The 20,936-nt window shown below is 37.0% G+C and overlaps 1 protein-coding gene across 3 annotated transcripts in view; it reads right to left on the bottom strand.

Annotated features, from left to right (window-relative positions):
- WWC3 (WWC family member 3) overlaps nucleotides 1–20,936 on the bottom strand; it is a 97,833-nt gene that overhangs the window by 9,835 nt on the left and 67,062 nt on the right. For 2 of the 3 annotated variants that reach the window (XM_014882440.2, XM_014882438.2), the window contains exons 9-15: nucleotides 18,870–19,112; nucleotides 15,888–15,977; nucleotides 14,152–14,726; nucleotides 8,014–8,134; nucleotides 7,190–7,264; nucleotides 6,102–6,188; nucleotides 3,551–3,743 (exon numbers count right to left, since the gene is read on the bottom strand). In XM_014882440.2, the coding sequence (XP_014737926.2) occupies nucleotides 3,551–3,743; nucleotides 6,102–6,188; nucleotides 7,190–7,264; nucleotides 8,014–8,134; nucleotides 14,152–14,726; nucleotides 15,888–15,977; nucleotides 18,870–19,112 (1,384 nt within the window). The remainder of the gene's footprint in view (nucleotides 1–3,550; nucleotides 3,744–6,101; nucleotides 6,189–7,189; nucleotides 7,265–8,013; nucleotides 8,135–14,151; nucleotides 14,727–15,887; nucleotides 15,978–18,869; nucleotides 19,113–20,936) is intronic. The other variant, XM_014882439.2, reaches the window with a different exon arrangement.

Here is a 20,936-nt window from a genome sequence, read left to right as displayed (position 1 = left end):
TGTAAAACTCCCATTTCACCAAATACTTAAAAAGAGACAGTTTTGTTCTGTTATGACGTCTAAGATTCTGAATTTCTTGCCTCTTCTTTACTACCAGGAAGAATCAGAGTAGATACTAATTTTTTTAAAGTTGAAAAGTAAAATTTGTATGACTGATGTGGATGTAACTTACACCTGATAGTTATTTATATTTTATTTTTAAAACCTTCCCCACTACATATCTGATTTCTATATTTGCATAAATTAATATCATTTAATAATAGTTTAATTTGAGGGGCTTTTGAGATAACTGTATTCTGATATCCTTCCATTCTCTGGCCCTCAGAGGCATCTTCCAAATGGAAATAAAAATGTTGTGTAAACCTATTTTTCCTGCCTATTTGTATTTTAAGGTTGTCAAATGGGCTATAAAGCCAATTTTTCTCCTTTCCAGGCCATCCTTGCATCTCCCAGATTCAGGTAAAAATATTTTTAATGGAGGCTTCTCACTAAAAGTATTTCAAACTTTGAAATAGCCCTACTCTATCAGAGAGAACTCATGTAAGAAATTTCTCAGCAGTGTTCACCTAAATGAAAAACAGCTGTGAATAAATCCATGCTGCCTATTTTATTCACTTGTTTCTTTTCAATCAGTTTACTAGCTGGATTTGCCAGTGGTTTTATATCAGTCAGCCTTTAAGAATTGCTTTTTGTTTCCCTAGCTCTCTCTGCAACCTGTTCATTTCCATGCTCATAAGCCACATGCTAAGAACGTTTTCTTTTGTATCACTGGAAAAGTCCAGTAAAAATGGCTTTCATCTCTCACAAATCAAATAACTGTATACAATGATTCTAACAATAAAGGCAGCAGGAAATGTGGACAGAATGTGCATTCAACTTTAAGCAGGTAAAGAAACAGTTAATTAGAAAACAATAATTTTAAAAAAAATCATTGCATTGTTTTTCCAAGACAAATGTTCCCTGGGGTTCTGTTTAAACAGGTGCATAGAGGACAATGGAGAAAAGTTTGAGACTAACAAAATAATGTGACAGGGGGATACAGCATGTTACTGAAAGTCATTTCATGTCACTGTACCAGAGGCTACAGAGATGCCTTTTCTTTTTTCTGTATAACACAGATGTCTTAATTATCTACTTGCTCTGATGCAGCAGAAGATATAGAAGTGCATCAAATATTCACACTTCTGCATCAGAACTGGAAAATGTTTAAGACACACTGAGTTTAGTTTAGGAGGTAGAGAGTAAAACTGTTTTCCTACCATCAATATTGGAAGAAGCATAGGGTAACTAAGACAGCTGACACTGCCCTATACACTGCTTTTATTAGGCAGCTAAGCAAGTCTGCCAAAAAAGCTGCTTCTACAAAGAGAATCAGTAATTCCTGAGTGATTGAATGCATCAAACTCAATTAAGAATTATCAGTACTGAGAGGACTAATTAATATTTCATGTCCACCTCAAGATTTGGAACTTACTCAAAAGGATGAAGAAACCAAGGTGGGTCTGCTAGAGGTGTGTCACATGCCTGCTCTGATCAATTTGTTAACAACTTTGATGGCAGAACAGTAAAAGTTTTTATGAATATCTCTGTGATGTCTGACACACGTCTCTCTATGAGAAAACAATCAGGATTTAAAAATCATGCTAAAAATGGGACAGATGTTCAGAAATTAGAACAAAAAATGCAAAAAAAAAAAGTTACACTCAAGAAGAAACCAAATAACTTAAGACACAGGGAATTATTGGCCAGGGCTGAAAAGATGAGAAACGGGGAGTGAAGCAGCTATGTCAGGTAATTGCAAGAAAGGCATTCATACTTCTTTTAGCTTTTAACATGAACTATATATGCTAATCATGAAAAATAACAATTTCCTTATCTCAACATTGACAAGGCCACCAGGGAAGAAATAAGCCAACTTAAGACAGAAAAAGATCTTTCAGCCTTGCAAGGCAGAAGAGTAAAACTGAGGAAATGGAAAGACCACTCCCACAAGTGTAATGTATTTATTACTTTATAACTGAACTATTTCCCAGAATTTTTTCCCCCTGTTAGGTACAAGTATTTATATAAATTAGGATAAACTCCAGTCTGGGAAAATATTATACTGGCATAACCTAATTGAAAAGAAAGCAGTCATCAAGAATTTGAGAAATACATGCATTATTAAATAGATGAGAAAAACTGTAATCTCAGTGGAAGACATCTTGAAAGACAAGGGCCTTGTAGACAGGCACCATCACAGCAGTTCCAAAGACAGACAGCAGGTAGCAAATGAGTTCTTGATTTCAGAAAATGCTCATTCTTTAATTACAGCTGAAGAGAACAATGATCATAATGTTTAATGTGCATACTTCGATGCACCTATCTTAAGAAACTGGCATTGTTTCTCTATTTTTTAGTAGTATTGTTAAATTACCTTAAACTATGTTACCAATTACTGCTGACAAAGATACTTCTGACATAACCAAATTATGACCATGAAAGAGAAAAAAATCCCTACCAAGATAACCTGAAGACCTTCTTTACCTTTTTTTTGGCAACTCACTAACAGCAGTTAGAATTAAAGCACCCTAAACTTAGATGTACTTGTTTCAACAGAAAGATACTTTAATAGCTATTTAGCTTCCCAGAGGAACAGGATATACCAGTATGAAGCATTTTACAGCAATATATCCAGCCTGTTCTTGAGATGCTTTCTCTTTAATAACATTGTAGACCAAACTTCCTACTGCAGACAAGACCTCGGGTCCATTTCTATCAATATTAAGACCCCTGTTTATATGAGATGCTACTTAGATTTAAAGGTGGATTAACAAACATGCATTCTTGACCACATTTGCTCAAATAAACATCTCCTATCCACAGCCCAGCATGACAGTGAGATGCCTATACCTCTTAACTTCTTTGAAAGGCTTAAAAATTTTTTCACTAATCCATTTCAAACCCCCCACTGCAAAGACAGCCCACTTACTTCAAAACAGCCAGGACATCAGCTCCAAGGCAGATTTAGTTATGCATATTTGTATTTGTCAATAGCTAAATGAAGATAACATTTAACACACCTTAAGTTAGCACCTGATATCTCAACTAGTTTCAAGTAAAAGACTGAGGTAACAGAACTGTTCCAAGGCCACTATTATCCTGCAACAAAGTGAAGACTGATGTAATAGTAGTCCTCTTCACCCAATATTATATAGTAACAAGGGGTCTGTATTTGTTATTTTTTTAGTAGGAACCTATTTGAATGGTACAAACTCCTCACAAAGGCACTATAGTATCACCCATAAACCTAAGTCTTGAGCAAACTGCAGTCTAAAAGCCGTCAGATGAAGTCTTTTTTTAAAATCTCGCCTCTTTATTTACAGAAGTATATATATATATATATATATATATATATATATATATATATGGACAAATGGAAAACATTTGTTAGAGTACATGTAAATGGGAAAATTAGGTCTTTACGTTCTCTTTTTAATCTTAAAAAATAATTTCTCAGGTAACTTTAGTTTCTCATACCAAATGATTTTTAAGAAACAGAACCACATACCAATAATTCTTCTTGTTGCTGATGATCAACTGAACAGATATACAGCTGCAGTGATTTTAATTTCAAAACACTTGAGTGCACAGGGATTCGGAACACTTCATTAAATATTAACGGAGTTTGGAATTCCAAAGCTCTCGAGCAGTAAGTGGTTGGTGTGCCTGACTCCAGCGGTGGCAAATAAACTCTCACATGACTGGGAACACAAAATAGATAAATAGCACAATTCAGACAAAGAAAGCCATTTTGCATTTCTCAAAATCAAGCTGTACAAAAACATCAGTGTAACTTCTACATTAAGAATCTGCCTTGAAATCCCCTCATCACCAGAAATTTACTTTGCATTCTAACAGAGAAGATCTGCAAAGCTGATCTCAAAATGCTGTATTTTTTTAACTAAAACTTTTTTTTTTCAACTTGGTGCTTAAGCAGAGGCACCAAGTGGCACTTGAGCTGCCCTGAGGTATCCAAGGCATCTAAAATGAGCTAGCAATTATAAGAGGATCTATGGGAAAGCTACACAGAGCCTCCCTCTGAGCAGCAGCAGCTGGAGGCCAGGTGCTATGCTATTTCAAATGGAAACACATGCCTATGTTTAGGCAATTGAATTGTCCCATAAGTGTCACCAATCCATTTCTTCCTTCCACCCATCAAGTAACCTTTTCCCCTTCTTAAGAAATTAAGAAATTCAGATGGCAAAAGAAATCTGCAGTCACTGCATCTATCTACAGTCTCGAAAGACAAATTTAAATATGTGGTACCATAGCATTTAAGACTCCAAGCCAAAAACAAAATCAACAACCATTTTCATCTGACAGCATAAGCAGCAGAGCTACTTGGAGAATTGTTTCCATATTCTTCCTTACTGCTTGCCAAGCCCCTGCAATATCCTATTCCTTTCCTCATGCCAGCAAACAGTTTCATGCAACTGTGTTGTGACCCAGATTAGAAAATTTATCTGGATTAAAAAGCTAACCTAGCTAAAAACCCACAAAGGCTTCAGGATTAAAAAAACCTGCTCCAGCTCAGAGGTTCGCTCAAGTTGACTACATGGCTGCAGGAACTCTTATGCCACCACCAAAGAGGGGCTCACACTGGCAGTCAAATAAATGGTTAGACAACAATGGGAAGAGCTCCTTATGGTGGAACTGCAGCCCACTGGACTGTGGAGCATCAGCTAAACAGATTCTCATGCTGTAAAAAGGCAGAGAACCAGCTCCTCTGCTCACTGGCTGCTGCAGGCAAACTTCTTCCCAGCTGCTGCAGCACCTGATTCAATCAATGGACAGTTGCACAGAGCAGTTTATTAAAGTTGATAAAAGCTTCTTCTGGTTTTTTGGCAATAGAAACTTATTTTTTTCACTAGACCAGTCAGTTCACCCTGGAGCAATACAATTTCTTGATTCCAAAGGTAGGGTTGAGGAGGATGAAGAACAGAACTGCATTTTGAGTCATTTCGATGCCTGGTTGCCTTGACAACAATGTCCAACAAACACTCTGGACTAATCTTTTACTTTAGTGACTTTACTACCTTCTTCAGATGATGCTTATTTCTTTTTCTGATGACGAGGCAACATGGCTGAGTAATACACAATACTCACATCTTTCCCTATCATGTGCCCTTGCATTCACACTGAAACAGAGCAAAAAACCAACACTAACATACTGACCTACGTGGAGAAATTTCCACTGCAGTTTTGCAGAGTTAGCATGGTGAAGTTCTCAACAACGAACAACTCATTCAAGGAGATGTATTTCAATTTAAAACCTTAAATGACTTATTTTACAATACAGTAATGTTATCATACCTCCATTTTCCAGTTTTCAAACAACCTATCCCAGAGATAAAGATCAACAATTTTTACAAGTTGAATTTCTTTAAAATATGCTAAGATACATATCTCTAGATAAAACAGTGTTCTATGACAACACTGATTATTTAAGAAACATTTATTAGAATAAACCAAGCTTTGTTCTATATGTGATACAAAATCTGAAATAGTAGCACAAGCTGACAGAGGTTAAAAAATTCTATCTTTTGTACTGATTGTCAGCTAGTACTTGTGTAAATATTATCTTCAGAAGGTCTTTTACGGATATTCAAGGAAAGCTGTACAAGTCACAAAAGTCTGCAGATCCTTTGTTGTTGTTTGCATGTTTTCTGGTGTGGTTTTCTTTCTTAAAGATAAAAGGCAAGGTATGTCTCTTACTGATTAATACAGATGTTTCCATAGGAATTGAGAAAAATACACTAAGCTTACTCTGGAATATCACAAATATTTTTTAACAAACTTGCCCCTGCATAATAGACATTAAAGAACTCTGAAACTACACTTGTTACCTGAACATTGTGACATAAGTTCTATAAAAGGGATACTTTTTTGTGTCCCTTTTTTTCAAGTGATCATAAAATTAACCCTTTCCTCATGGAAATTAAGATTACCATCTTCTCCAGAAATGGCTTAATTTTGAATGAAACCAAATAAATCGACGGTATATATAACTGCATCTTAAAACAAGCAATGATCAGACTCTGGGTGAAATTTAAGCTTACATTTTGCAGTTTTCTTTAACAACTAGACTAGTAAAGTTCTTCAGCTGTAATACATGGACTAGCAGACACTCACTTCCACTGTCATGCCTGGAAAATAAAATTTCTGTGTTAGTTACCAATCATTGATACTTTGGTTAAGAAATAAAGATGAAGACTAAACAGATTTAAAGAACGTAAAAGCACATTTTGTTAAACAAATTTCTTGCACAAGTCCGCTTCAATGAAAAGCATTAGCTACACTAACAAAGTTAACAGAACTAAATGAATTAAACGTTATTCAGCTTGAAAGTAACAACTGGTCTTCCTATGCCTCTTGACAGCAAACAGGTTTTATCAAATACATTCCTTACTTTAAACAGTTACACCATATGCATTTGTGTGTGTGCATGTGTAACAATGTATCAGTTACATCAGACAAATCCATCTGCATTATTTTCATTGAAAACAAATTTTAAAATTCTACTCTTTCACATCAGCATCAATTTTGAAATGCCACTAACAAACCTGGTTGATATTTTAAAAACCTCCAATCTTAGGAATTAGTTTCCAAGGGACAGCGAGGATTCTGGAGGGCTAAGATGACATCCTGTCTTGCATGACAATAATCTGCTCTTCCCTAGGCTACTCCCACTACCAACAATATATGCCATAGGCACAGGATTTCAAAGATGTATTGTACAGCTGGGACTGTACTGTATTTGTGTCTCTTTACCTGTGATTTTCCTAAGGTAATCCTCCTTTATCTGGCATAAAAAGATCTTGCATACAGAGACATACCCTTATAGCCATACCCTCATTAATAGCCCAGACAATGAAAATAAATGCTACTGAAAGAAGTAATGAAGGCCCTTTTACCAGTCAGTACTGAAATGACACTGAATGGACTTTGCTTAAGGCATATTCCCAACACAAAGTGGCATGTGACTGACTAAGCTGTACACCCATTGAACTTTCTTGGCTGTTAGTTCAGAAATTTCTTAAAAATACCCACCATGATTCAGTTAATTAAAAAGTTAAAAATCATAAGCAAGAAAAACAGTGAGCAATTCCTGTAGAGTTGATAGGGAGAAAGAGGAATAATTACTCACAGAAATCCAACATGTATTTGTGGTTCTTCGTTACTGGCAGCATCACCATAAACAGGTTCTTCCAGATCTTCATTCCTGCAGGAACAGAAAGTACTGTAAACTACATAGTGACCTAAGCTGCTAAATAATGAACTAACATTTATTCTGTGTTTTGTGGACATAAGCAATTATTTGGCAATACAGGAGGGATTGGTAACGTAGAAGGAATTGAGACATCTATATAAAAACATAAAGTAGTAGTATTCACAAATGTAAAAACTGAGGGTTGAGAATTTTCTCTTTCAAGATATTTAGGTTATTTTAATATTTATTTTGTCTTCCATTCTCTTTAGCATCCTCCAAATCTTATGTTGTTCCCATTTACTGCTTCCTGTGTTGAAACAATTGCATTAAGTAACAAGTCTTCATTCTTCAATCACTTGGTGAACCTACATTTTTTTAGGCTTTTGGCAGTTCATGTGATTCTTCCTTGCAGTTATATTTTTATCACATGATACTCGGAATTCTAAGTCCCACTCTGTATAATTTTATTATAGATTGTTGAAATAAAATTACTGATTTATGACTAACAGGATGAGAAAACTATCTTTCAAAGGAGATACGATGTTAAAATGTCAAAGAATAAAGCAAAAGGGACTTGGCACTTGAAGATGACCGCGGACTGTGTTAAAAGGCTTCTTTCCTTTAAAACATGCAATCTAGTAGATTTATGTTACTAATAACTAGCAATTTTGAAGGTCTACACATAAATTCACAACTAACTCTTTTGGGCCATGTGGCAGAACAGGAATATTTCCAGCTTACTATGCATTTATACACCTGACCTTTTGCTTAAAGCTTCAAACACGCCACTGTCACTAGCCAGTGAATGATCTGAGAGACATGCTGAAACTCGCCTGGCTCTCCTCTCCGATCTTCTACCACTGTCTCCTCGCAGAGTTACAGCTGCCATGGAGAAAAAAAGGGAAAACATCAGCTCAAGGCAATTTCTTCAAAATTAAATAAGAAACATGTATCAAAGCTAGCAACAAAACAGTACAAATACAGTTCTCTGATTTTTCTTTTAACTTAAAGTTAAAAGCCTAGAATAGGATTGACCGAAGATGTTCTGTGGGAGAATTAAGGAAGGAAGCTTGTGGCTAATTGCTCTGTGACAAGACTAAGAATAAACCAATTGCATTGTTAGTAAATGCTTTTCTGGTAGAGTAATTCCTTCCTAAAGGAAGACTTACATTAATTCACATACATACACATGATATCCTAAGCTTTTCAGATTTACCTACTGAATATACAATAGGTCGAAAACAAACACAGAGACTAATTCTTTTTTAAAGTTATCTGATAACACAATGTGAGGTTTTGTTCTCATTTGTTTCTTAATACAAAGTCTCAAAGCATACTGTTTATACCATCACATAATAGCAGCTTTTATTTACAGTCTGAGAGGCATTATCAAAAAGAACCAGTGTTTTCCAGCTCACTCAGACCACTGTTTTCTTCAAATTCTTGGTGAATTACTTTGAAGATTGACTGGGGGAAGGAGGAAGCAATATTCAACCTCCTTTGCCACTCTTCCCTGAATCACCAGCCACACAATAAATAGCAACTCAGCAATCACTTTCATCTTGTAAGTGTACTAACAAAATTATGTTATACACTGGATTTTGCACAGGCAAGTAGGTATAGCAGCTACCAATCCTTTGAAGTACGTGCACAAGCAGTAACATTCAAGAACTGCATAGGAAAGGCTTCAACACTTCAACAATAGCTCCTGACTTGAGGTTGTTTTCCTTTGAGTCCTAGAGAAAACCACTAAACACACTTGTGAAGTGCAGTTTCTTGACTGTGCAGGGAAGAACTTTTACCCTCTTTTGCTTAAGGTTCAGTGACTGTCCTCAAAGCAGGAAAGCAATGGCAAAGAGATGACACTTCAAAAGTGGGGAAAGCAATTTGCTTCTGCTCATGCTTAGAAAGGTAAGACAGCATGGAAGCATCGACAGTTTCAGCAGAGTGACAGCAGCACAATGCATGGGAGACAAGCACTAGCTGACATTTACAGCTTACAGCCCCAGCTAGGGATGAAGTATGTCTTACTCAAAGTAACAACTTGTTAAGTACCTCTGTTGCACATTATCATAAGGCATCCAAATTTATTTCTGACGCCTACACAGTAAGTTTCCTTCCACAGAATACCAGCCACAGCCTGCAGAACCCAGCTGAGGTACAGTGAGCCACCCCCCTGCACAGTACCCACCTCACCTCCCACCCAAGCACCACCAGGACAGGACATCAGAACTTGATAGAAGTCTTCCAGATTAACACAACCCACTGCTGCTATCAACAGAAGGCCCTGGCTAAGGTCAGCTTTAACCCACTGTGGAACTGGTAGAGAAGGTGCACCGAGCCCGGCAGGTTCTGTGCCAGCCTAAGATACACTCCAGTTACCAGGCCACTAACAGCACAACGTTACCAAAGGTGTTAAAAACATCACCCAGTCCTGTTTGGAACTAAAATTCCTGTATATCAGCAGAGCCAGTTCTCTGTCCTTTGGATTCATAAGTAGGCCAATGGACCTCTCCTCCAAATTCAATGAAGGATTTAGTCAGCTTTAGGTATGCAGGAAATTTACTGGCTGGCTAGAAATAGCCCAATCTGCAATTGCCTTTGCACCTGGAGAAAGAACAACCATTCCTCCCTATCTCTCATTACAGCATCCCACACTGTGCAGTGCTACTTATGACATCTTCACCACAAAAAAGAGCCAAGTTCAAGTGAGCACATAGGAGGCAAAAAACTGTATTTGAACCGTGCTCTCCTCTGCATCACTTGTACAAAAACGGTGGTTTTGTGGGTTGGTTTGATTGGGTTTTTTTCTTTGCTTGGTTGGTTTGGTTTTTTCCTCTTTTTTTTTTTTTTTTTTTTTTGTTAAAGGACTTTTGATTTGGTAAGCCTACCTCACTGTCTGGTATTTATGGAGAATATTCTGTCATTGCTAGTTTTGAAAAATCAAAACTAGCAATCTGTAGAGACATCTACATATTAAAGTTTCTCAAAAATTTTACATCACTGGAAAGAGGTTAAACTTCACAAAAGTGTATAATTTTTTTAAAAGGGCTTTTATAATTTCTGTACTCATTTCAATAAGGTACTCTAGGACGACTTCTTTTCATAAATAAGCCCTTGGCTCACCCCCTATGTGAACACTTTATATAAACGTAGCAGAAAAAGCAGGAAAGATCTTGTGGACTCTGTCCTTGGGAGGCTCATGTTCCTAGTTTGTCTGGAAGGAAAAGCTGGTTTCAAGCACCAATTTAATAAAATGAAAATCTGACAGATTACAACAATGTTGTAACTTGACAATGATTTGCTTACTGACTGCAGGCCACAGAAGCACTCAATAGCCTCTGGACAATTGCAGCAAATTTGGGAGAGATGCAAACACCAGAATATACCCTTGACTTGGGAGGGGCTAAAAAATTAGCAGGAAAAACTGGTCAGTATCAAAGACACACCAAATTTTGGTTTAAGTTTAGCACAGGTTACAGACTTGGCAATGCTGGAAGCTAAGAAATTGTTTTAAAATTAGGTTTCTAAGACAGACCACTGACTTCCGTTTTCTTATTTAAGTAACAAAATAAGTAAACAAGAGATATGATTTTCCAGAACTACTGGGTGCTAAAGCTTGATAAATATAAGACAGCCCTGAATGAAAGAACATTCTCATTGTCATTAGTTGAAAAAAGTGAACTTCAAAGGAAATTTTGCTGTCCAAACTTTCATTAGCTAAAAAATCACATAAATAAATCTAATGCATGTTTCACAAGCTTAGGTAGCTACAAATACTGCATGTCAGCTCAAAATGCACTAATAAAAGAGTAGAACACTCTCATAAAAACTAATCAGAGACAAAACCAGACCTTACCTACCATAATGCTGTCAGGCATTACTATTATATAATAAAGCTGAAGGTCAAAGAACACTTTCCCCAGGAGTTTAACTACAGCTGTGAATGTGTTGTTTAGTTGACATAGCAAAAAATTAAGTATGCCATAATGATTAAACAGATACAGCAAAATGTCAAACAAAACCAAATGTAGCAGAATCTCCTGTTTCTTCTCATGCAACTCCAAAAAAAAAAAAAAAAACCAAAACAAAACAACCCATCCCAAAACAAAACAACCAACACATCACACAGAAAAACACACAATAAGAAGTTTCAGGTTCACTTACAGTGAATTTTTCTGTTGTGCCGCATGAGAAACAAGACAAAAAGCATACAGTGATAAATCACTCTTTAGATCTCTGACAATATTTTACAAACAAGAGATTATTTAGGCATTGAAAGAAATCTAGCATTTGAAAGATTTGGTATAAAGAAGAGATAGTGAAGATATTCAAGCCCAATATTTTATTAACATGTTTCCCTCCCATTCCCATTTTTATAAATATGATGGATTTAACTTTTCAAGCATATTCCCAGCATTCACACATGAAAACTTATTTAACAATGTGACCCTGTGACAGATGCAGAACAATAAAACAGCAAATCAGCAACTGAACATCAAAACTGCAGCTCCTGAAGAACCCCTTGAACTTGTTCAAGTGCTGCATCAGTGCAAAGTTCATGCAGTTTATTCAGCGTTAACCGTCCCATCCCCAACTATTTGCAAATTACCAAAATTACCTCATGCTTTGCCTACTGAAGGACCAGGCAAAGGTTTGCCAGAACCAAGACCTCCTGTTTTTGCAGCACAGCATTCTGCTGCCAGGCCATCGGGTGGCAGCAGCAGGGCACACTGCATGATACCTCGGAGAAACCCAAAACCCTCAGCATCTGAGAGCTCCCAGCTCTGGCATAAAAGCTGGATGCTCCATCCAAATCTTCCAGGAAAAATATACAAAACCAAAATACTTTCAAAACTTCCAACTTCTACTTGCAAACAACTGCATTACAATTTCAAACCACCAGCTAGTGAGTGTGGAACTCAAAGTAGGCAAAAATCAGAAAGGTTAAACTTTCAAAAGTAATTGTTTCCAAATGCAAATATTAAAAACAAAGAAGTCTCAAAACAAGGCAGCCTGGCTACCTTTCAACCATACATTCTTCCTCAAAAAGCAACACAAAATACTCTGTTGTACATGGAGGAAAGTTGTAACACCTCTGGACTAGGACACCGCAGTACTAACAGCAGATTAAGCACAGAGGTTTTCAGACAAATATGAAATGTGTAGAAACACAGCAGAGAACCAAGAAAAGGAAAATCAAAGCAGGAAACTGCCCTTCATCCTGTATTGCTGCCTAGGCCCTCACACTAGGCCTTCACTTCTAGGAAACACATACAAGCTATAAATGAACTACTTAGACATTTTCACTTACCACAGTGGCTGAAGACATGCTGTGGTCTGATCTGAGGTTTAAAGAAAGCCTCAGGAAGCCTCTTCACAGCACTAATTTAAGCACAAGTTTTCATGCTGGTCTCTGGAATTCTGTTTATTTTGGTCTGAAAGCTACAATATGGGCACTAGAAATGTTTACAGCTAGTAAAAGTAACTTCTGCTGCAGTATCTTCAGGCAGTGCTAGCTGCATTAAGGAAAGTAGGAAAGTCTAGACTCAAATACTTTTGAACAATACAGGCTTTTTAGCACTGTGGCAATGTTTTCTTTTTTAAAATGAAAACCTGAAAGGCCTTCTGTAAATGTCATCAACGTTCCTTTATATTATCACTTGACAAGTAAGATTTTGGTAGGATAATAGGATCCATTCTCTGATTATTGTTCATATTATTCCTGACATCATGAGTCCCAAATGCAACATTCTACACAATGCTAACATAGAATTCTGGATATAGAAATGGGATGGGATTCACGAAATTTATATTAAACTAAACTCTAAAAGCCTTTCTCTACTAGTATGGTTTTATTCAAAAAAAGAGCAATTCAACACACAAAAATATTACCATGATTATCTTTTTCATATTAAGAGCATTTCTTCATTTGGTCGGTCAAAACAGGAAAATAAATTTGTCATGTTCCTGTATGCTCAGGCTTTTAATTTTGTTCCATTCTTTCCTCTTTTGATTTCTCTAACAACAGCAGTGCTTCAGAAGCTTCTGCCAAGTCAAGCTAAAGCAAGTCCATCAATTTGACAGTCCAGCAGGAAAGGAAAACTCAACAGTGCGTGTGCTGTGTTAACTGCACCCATCACCCCTCAGTGAACACAGCACACACAGGTGCTCAGAAACAACCAGTCAAGCAGACACCTAACACCTCGCACATCCCCTACAAAAGATGCTCCTTTGCTGATGAAGCACCTACTCATGAGTGCAGCATGCACTCATGACAGCTATGCCACTGTGGCTTTGGCTCCATAAGAGAGCTTGGACAAGGGAACCTGGGCTGGAGTATGTACAAATTCAGCATGTAGTCAGCCAACCTTCAAGCACAGTCAGAAGCATCACCTCATGTTTTGTGGTTGGGTTTTTTAATAGGGTATAGTTGTTGGCTATTTCCTATCTCTCCTGGGTTTGTGTTGCTTTCCATTACCAGAATAAAGGCAACATCAGCACAACTGGGGGCCTCAGAAGTAACTAAAACATACTTTTTCTTACTAGTACTTTACTCATTCTTGCTAGGTCCTTGATAGGCTATGCTTCAGTGAAAGTCTATATTCCATTCCCTTTCTCCCAGTCAATTCACCACTGTTTTAAAATCTATTGACAAAGATTTCTCTATTCTTTCACCTCTTTGCCCTAAAATTAAAGTTTGGATTTGGGTGATTTTCCTTTGTTTTGATCAAGCATTAGCAGGTAACACCTACCATGCAATTTTTACCTTGATGGTAGTAAAACAAGCCTAAGCCTAATGTTCCTAATAAGGAACAATCTCTACTGTGCTGGTATGCTTGGGTCTGTGTGACATTTTATAAGACAATGTGACAAAATAATAATATCCATCAACTCACCTCCCCCAGTTTGGACAGCAGTCAGGTGTGGTCCCATTTCTCGCAGCCCTTCGTTGTCCAGAGGGTAAGTGGATGTCTGAGATGAGCTCATGCCTTGTGCATCATCGTCACCCAAGGCTGTGGTCTGAGCCCTGAGCATTTCCAGGGCTCCTATGCCTGCCATCTCCTCAAAACCTTCTGACATCTGAGCCAACGGAGAATCTCGTGATGCAGAGAGAAACGGGGTGTCCAGAGGTGAGCTTGGAGGGGACAACGATGACAAGGAGGACCGCGATGACAGGGATGCCAGGGACTGTGGGGTATCCAGGGACCTCCGCTGCTTATTGAAATTCGAGTGCCCGATGGGATCAGCATACGGCACATCCTTTGTGAGAGACTCGAAGGGAATGATGTCAAAGCGCAAATGCTGCCCGTAGTCTGTAACGCTGTCTGATTTGTCATACTGGGGGAGCCCATAGATGTCAGTGAAGCTGACTGAGCTGAGCGAGCCTCTGCTGGAGGCCAGCGATCCTCGACTGGAGGCCAGGGATCCCCTGCTGCTGCCAGAGGACATGGTGAGGGTGCTAGCTGACAGACTATGGCATGCAAAGAGAGAGAAAACACAAAAATGTCCTTTCAAATATAATCAGAACCACCAATGCAGACATTAAAACACTAATCCGGATTATACAAGCAATTTTACATGTATTCAGTATGGTGACATGGAAAGATGATCTGGCATTTTAAAGTCTAGCTCATGTCTCCTGTCCTGTTCTCAAGCACAGCCATGACTGGAACACTTCATGTGACAAACAGATCAAGGCCAAGTGCCTGAAGACAACAGTCCAACAGGATGACCATACTCTTTCCTCCACACGTTTCCTCAAACATGTGTACATGTTTACAACATGTAAACAGCTGTGATTTGGCAGAAAAGAGCTAGAGCAGGCTCTAGCTCAGCAAACTCAACGTAAAACCAGGAAAGATAGATTACCATGATCCAGCTCAAATTTACATAAATGGCTGGTCATAAACAATCCAGGGAGAAGAAGTGCAAAGGGATTTTCAAAGTCCTAATAAACTGCTTTGTAAGCCTCGCTCTCACAGGTTTTTCCAATGCAAAATAAAAAGGCTTTAGGATGAATCCTATTCCACTTCTTCTTACCATTCTTAGTTAAAGGGGAGAAGAGTATTAATGCCAGAGAGAGATGAAGTGAGACAGGAACTCAGCAGGAACTGAGCTTTTGATGCTGCTATGGTGTTAAACTGAGGAATCCCCAAGACCTGCATCTCAAAAGGCAGCTGTGAGTGTGAATATGCAAAACATTCTGGACTTCAGTGTGGGTCTTAACACATTCTCATATTTAAATAGCAAAATTTCCTCATCTCACCAGGGATCAAAATCCCCACCTTTGAAGGAATCAGAATATTAAGAACCCACAGACCTTAAAAGAATGTTATCTGCCCATAGTAAAACTGTAACAACATTGCAACAGATTTTAAGAACTTATCTCCTTTTCAGAAAGTAACATATAAAATTCCCAGACACACTTAATAACATAGCCCAAATAGCCATCACTAATACTATTTATAAAACTCCATCCAAATTATCACATTGCACAGAGCAAAGTGTATAAATGTAGTGAAAAATTAACTTGGCGTACATACACAGAAGTATAAAAATATTAACTTCATACATTATTTATATTCTTCTCTGCTGAAGTAACTTCAAAACTTGCTGGTTTTACATAACTTACCTTTTCAACTGGGAGTGTAAATATGAGGTTAAACGTGTAGCTTCTTCTAGTTGCATAAGCAAACAATTTCTCTTCTCTTGTAACAGTATCCTATAATTAAACACATACAGATTACTATTTTCTTCATCACAGTAGTGTTCAAAAAGTGCTAGGAGCTTCCCAAGTGTGGAAAAACATCAAGGCATTGAAGTCTGTAATATTAAAAAAAGTTGCACTGTTTAATGAAAAGTTTTAATTTATGCTGTTCATATACAGCGATGGTAATTCCAGCAAGAACCCAAGAACCAAGACTCCAGGAGAATTCCCAGACAAGAAAAATAACTGAGGCACAATATAAGAGTCATGATGTTGAAAACACACTGCAGCAATTAGCAAAGTCATAAAAAGTCCTAGGCAAAAATATCAGACTCTACAAGATTATTTTTTCTCTTGCATCAACCTGATTCTGTTATTAAAATACTACGCCTTTCCACTCTGTCACAAAAAAAAAGTATTCTAAGACAAATAGACAATTTCAAAGGTAAAAAGAAAATTTTTGCTCTTATTTAAGCTCTTATTCTATATGTTTTAGGTGCATTTATTTATCATTATATTTAAGTAAGTGATACAGCATCTTGACTACTACATTATGAGAAAAATCTCATGCTGCAACTTATTTTTTGCCCATTCTAATAACAAGCAGCTGAATTACTCAGTACCACTGCCACAACACAAATGGAATGTAGCTTTAATGCTGTCAATCTCATATACCTATAAGATACCTTAAATTCAGTATTCTGACATTATTAGAATTTCAAATAATAGATTTTTATCTACTATCTACTCTGTTTCTGGATCCAGAATTATATTCCTGATGTTTTGTTTTTCCAAGCCAACCACTGAACTTCAAGATAATATCAAGGTAGTATTCTGGTTTGTGTTATACATTTTGTATGTCCAGGAAAGTTACAGCTCCAGTCCTACATCACAAGGTGGCTGGAAATTGAGATACTGACAGACAGTTTTGCAGAAAGCAGATCAAAGTTATAGACTGCCTCAGACCTTCCTCAGCTGCAAAGACAACTGCTAGAATTCAACATGTTAGTGAACAGAATTTAAAAATCAATAGAAAGGGAGTTTTCCTCGATAAAACAGCAGCTCTTGGGCTTTTCTCCTGCCTTTGTGCGCCCCAGGCCAGGTTAACTAGTGGCAGCAGGAAGGCTGCAGCTGAGCTATGCAAACTTACATCATATAGGCACTGCATGCAGGAACCCAAAGAAAAGGACAAATGGACACAAGAAACTTAACTAATCCAAGAGCTTGCAGAGGGAAGCAGAGATATTCACACTATGTATTGTAAAAAACAAACTTAGGAACCTACACTCCACAGTGATCGATCCTGCACAGTAGGCACCTGTGCTAAAAGTTAAGAGATGCCTCCAGCTAAGGCTGTCAGCCAATCTTAACAAAAACAACACTATAACAAAACCAAAAAACAACAAATCCCCCACCTCTGTCAAACAGATTTTTACTTCATTTTGATCTGTGCATAACTCAGGGCCTTTAAAACACAGTAGCAGAAAAGAAGTGTTAATTATTTAAGAAAGAAATATCTTTGCATTCCACAATTAAAACGAAGTGGAAATACAAAAGCAGAATTAGGAATATTTTTGGTTATTTCTAAGTCTAAAATAAACAAAAAAACCAAAAAATCAGGGCTACTAATAGTTAAGCTTTCCTCCAACTTGTTCTACAAAAATACAGTGCCCATCAGTATTATTCTAACTTCTGCTCAACTTTCTGCTAAAATTTGAAATATCAAGTACCACAGTGGAATGCTGGTTTCCACAGCATGAACTCCATGGAAAAATAGCTTGGCCTTCTTGCCAACACAGTATGCACCTCCTAACATGAGAGCCCAAAAACAACAAATAAAACTTACTACACGACAGAGTAAAGTGAACTCCCTTTTCTGTCAGCTTAAGCTGGAAAGGCAATGTAACGATATGGCAAAAACTGCAAAATATATTACACTGACCTGTAGGCTGGCTGTGAATTTTCTATTTATTGCTTGAATTCACTGTCTGAAGTAAGAATTTTCAAAGAAACTGAAGTTGTCAAAATCTGTATATGGAAAGCACTTTCAAATATTTTTCAAGTGTCTTAATTGTGTAAATATTAACCTTTACACAGATTACATTAAAGGTGGTTCTCGTAGGTTTTCCTGAAGTGTCAAAGCTGAGGTTTTACCACTATTTATGAGAAGCAAGAACAAGTAGTTTCTTGCTTTCACTGGAAGCAGTCTATGGCAAAAAGAGATTAAGAGGTTTTGTCCCTTTCTCTGGCCATAGGAAAAGCTAGGCAACTTTGAAATAAACACTGTGTTTCCACTAATATGTTTTTGGGTAGTTTATTTTACATTTAACTTGATTTTTAAGTTTTCGAGAATGACTTTGCTTACTGTGTTCTCTAAATGTCAGAACTGGGATGTGTTCCCACTGCTGAGATTGCAAATTAAAAGGAAATATTGTATATAAAAAGCAGCAAAAGCACAATCATTTAACTTTCCTGTTATAAGGCAGAAACTAAATATAGCAAAGGATTTCTGTTCTGAATCTTTTGGAGATGACTACTACTCCACTGCAAAGAACAGAAAAATCTTTCACTATCCAGGTACTCTTATTCAGGTTTCTATTATCTGAGAATATCACTCAGACCTATTCCAAGCATCTTTCAAGATTCTATTCAGATTTCTTCTTCCTATTCAGAATTTTTAAATGAATCAAAGGAAAACTAGCTAGTCAACTTCCCTGCAACTCTGTTTCAGAAAAGTTCAAGACAGATAGAATTAAATAGTGACAGCACCAGTCTTGTCCCTTTCTGAAACTAACTTTTTCTAGTAACTTACTTTTTCCTTAAACACAATGAAATTCCCTACTCTTCCTTTTGAAGCTACCTATATAGATATCACAATAGTGAAGAAAACAATTCAAGTTCCCAAACCTTTCAGTGGCCCCATGAGCAGACGTTGCTCGAGCTCGCTGAATTTCATCCTCCAAGCGTCTTTTTTCTTCCTCCAAACGTGCAATGTCTTCTGGGGATCGTCTCTGCTGACTGATGAGCTGCAGCTCCTGAAGAAGAGCCTCCTTCTCTTTGATGAGCTGAAGACGGTCCCTGTCCGCCTCAGCCATTCCTGGCCACGATTCATTATCCAGCAAGGCCAGCTGCTGTTGTATATTCGAAACTCTTTAAAAGAGGATAAATATATTTCAAAATGCAGAAGAGAAAGACAAGAGGAAAAATATCAAAATGTGAAGCCTGTTGATATCTGTGCCTTTTTTCTTCTAAATATCAAATCAAGAAAATTTAGAGGGGTTTGAGAGGATTATTTGTTTCTGGGTTTCAGGGTGGGCGTGTTTTTGGAGGATTTTGTTTGGTTGATTGGTTTTAGGAGTTTTTAAATTGTTTTGTGCATTTTTAAAACAGTAAACAACTGCAAGTGTTCCGACATGCATAGATGTGCAAGAACTGCAGTGCTTTTATCTATCATATAGAAAATATCTGTCTTCACAGCTTTCTCATTTTGTAATAAATCAATTAATATTTTAGAGCTCGAGTTTACTGTCTGTACAGCTGATAAAGTTGAACATTTTTTCATTCCCCATTCTTCTACAATCAGATCTTAAATTGAGATTTCAAAAGTGCAGTAAGAATTTGAAGAAGTTGAAGGTGAGACACTTAACTAGTGATAACAGCTCCATACAATCATGTTCTACCTTGTAGAGGAATGGTTCAAGGAGCTGAAAATATTAGGCTACCCTAAATGAACATCAACAAAATTTTAAAGTTGCCATTAAAACAGAAACATCAGTCTGGAAGAAGAGTTACTGGTTACAAAATACAAGTGGCTTTAGATTAATCTATCATAAAAATATGCAATTAAATAAACTAACTTGGGTTTTTTCTCTAGTATGCTTTAGAGTTAAAACTAGTATCTTGTATCTCAATATGCTGTACCAGTACATGAAACAACAGTTTTAAGAATAATTCCACAGCTGACATGTTAAGTAAATGTTCTTTTCAAAACTAATTTTGAACCCTTATCAATATTACCAAGAGCACTAAAAATAGACATTTCACAAATGCTTCTTTTGGCATAAGAGGGAAAACACTTATTTCTAGGTATTTATATTCGTCTTGCAATGACAATTTAGACACTTCAGAATGAAATAGTTAAAATTAAGAGGTAAGCAAGAGAAAATCAAGCTTCCTGATTTTTGAACATTTGAAACTCAAGAACTGTACAACATTTATGCAGTTTACACTTCAGTTTCATCTTCTTTGAAATGGTAGCATTCTAACAGAAATCAGTACCTCTAAAAATTGCTACCCAATAAATAAATAAATAAATAAATAAATAGATAGATAAATAAATAAATAAATAAATAAAGGCACTTTCAAGACATCCATAAACGTGGGATATAGTTCATTGGTTTTGATTAAAATAATCTTTTTTCAAAAATATCTGATAAGAAATAAAATTAATAACAAAAAAGCAAGGTCAAGACACATAACACACAAACAGAAGATTCAAAATGTGATAACGTGATTATGAATAAAAGAAAAGGCATACACATGACAAAGGCAACATTTCCCCTGTCTGAAAAACAAAACAAAACCCTCATGCAATAAGGTTTATCTCCTACTGACATCTGGGAAGCATTTGGCCATCTTATTATCAGGGGAGGAGAATAAACTATCAATATAAGTCATTTTACAGTGACTGCATCCATATTTGAGTAAGATTTTCATTGTCATTTCCCCCATATGCACCTTAGATTTCATTTCAGCAAGTAAAGAAATTTGGTCACGTTTTTTTCTAAAGCAGAATGCTTTATTAAACCCTTCAATACCATTTCCTCCTCCTTGCATTAATAACCAACTTCCTGCCAAGAGCTACTGAAAGCACCATTGTGGATCAATACACACAGCCTACATATTTCACACTTCAGCTATTGTGCATGAATTCCAGATGCAGCTTCCTGAAGAACACCTCGTCCCATTGACCAA

This window comes from Sturnus vulgaris, chromosome 2, assembly GCF_052056855.1.
Source record: "Sturnus vulgaris isolate bStuVul1 chromosome 2, bStuVul1.hap1, whole genome shotgun sequence".
Lineage (NCBI taxonomy): Eukaryota > Metazoa > Chordata > Aves > Passeriformes > Sturnidae > Sturnus > Sturnus vulgaris.
This window is presented reverse-complemented; position numbering and strand designations above follow the sequence as displayed.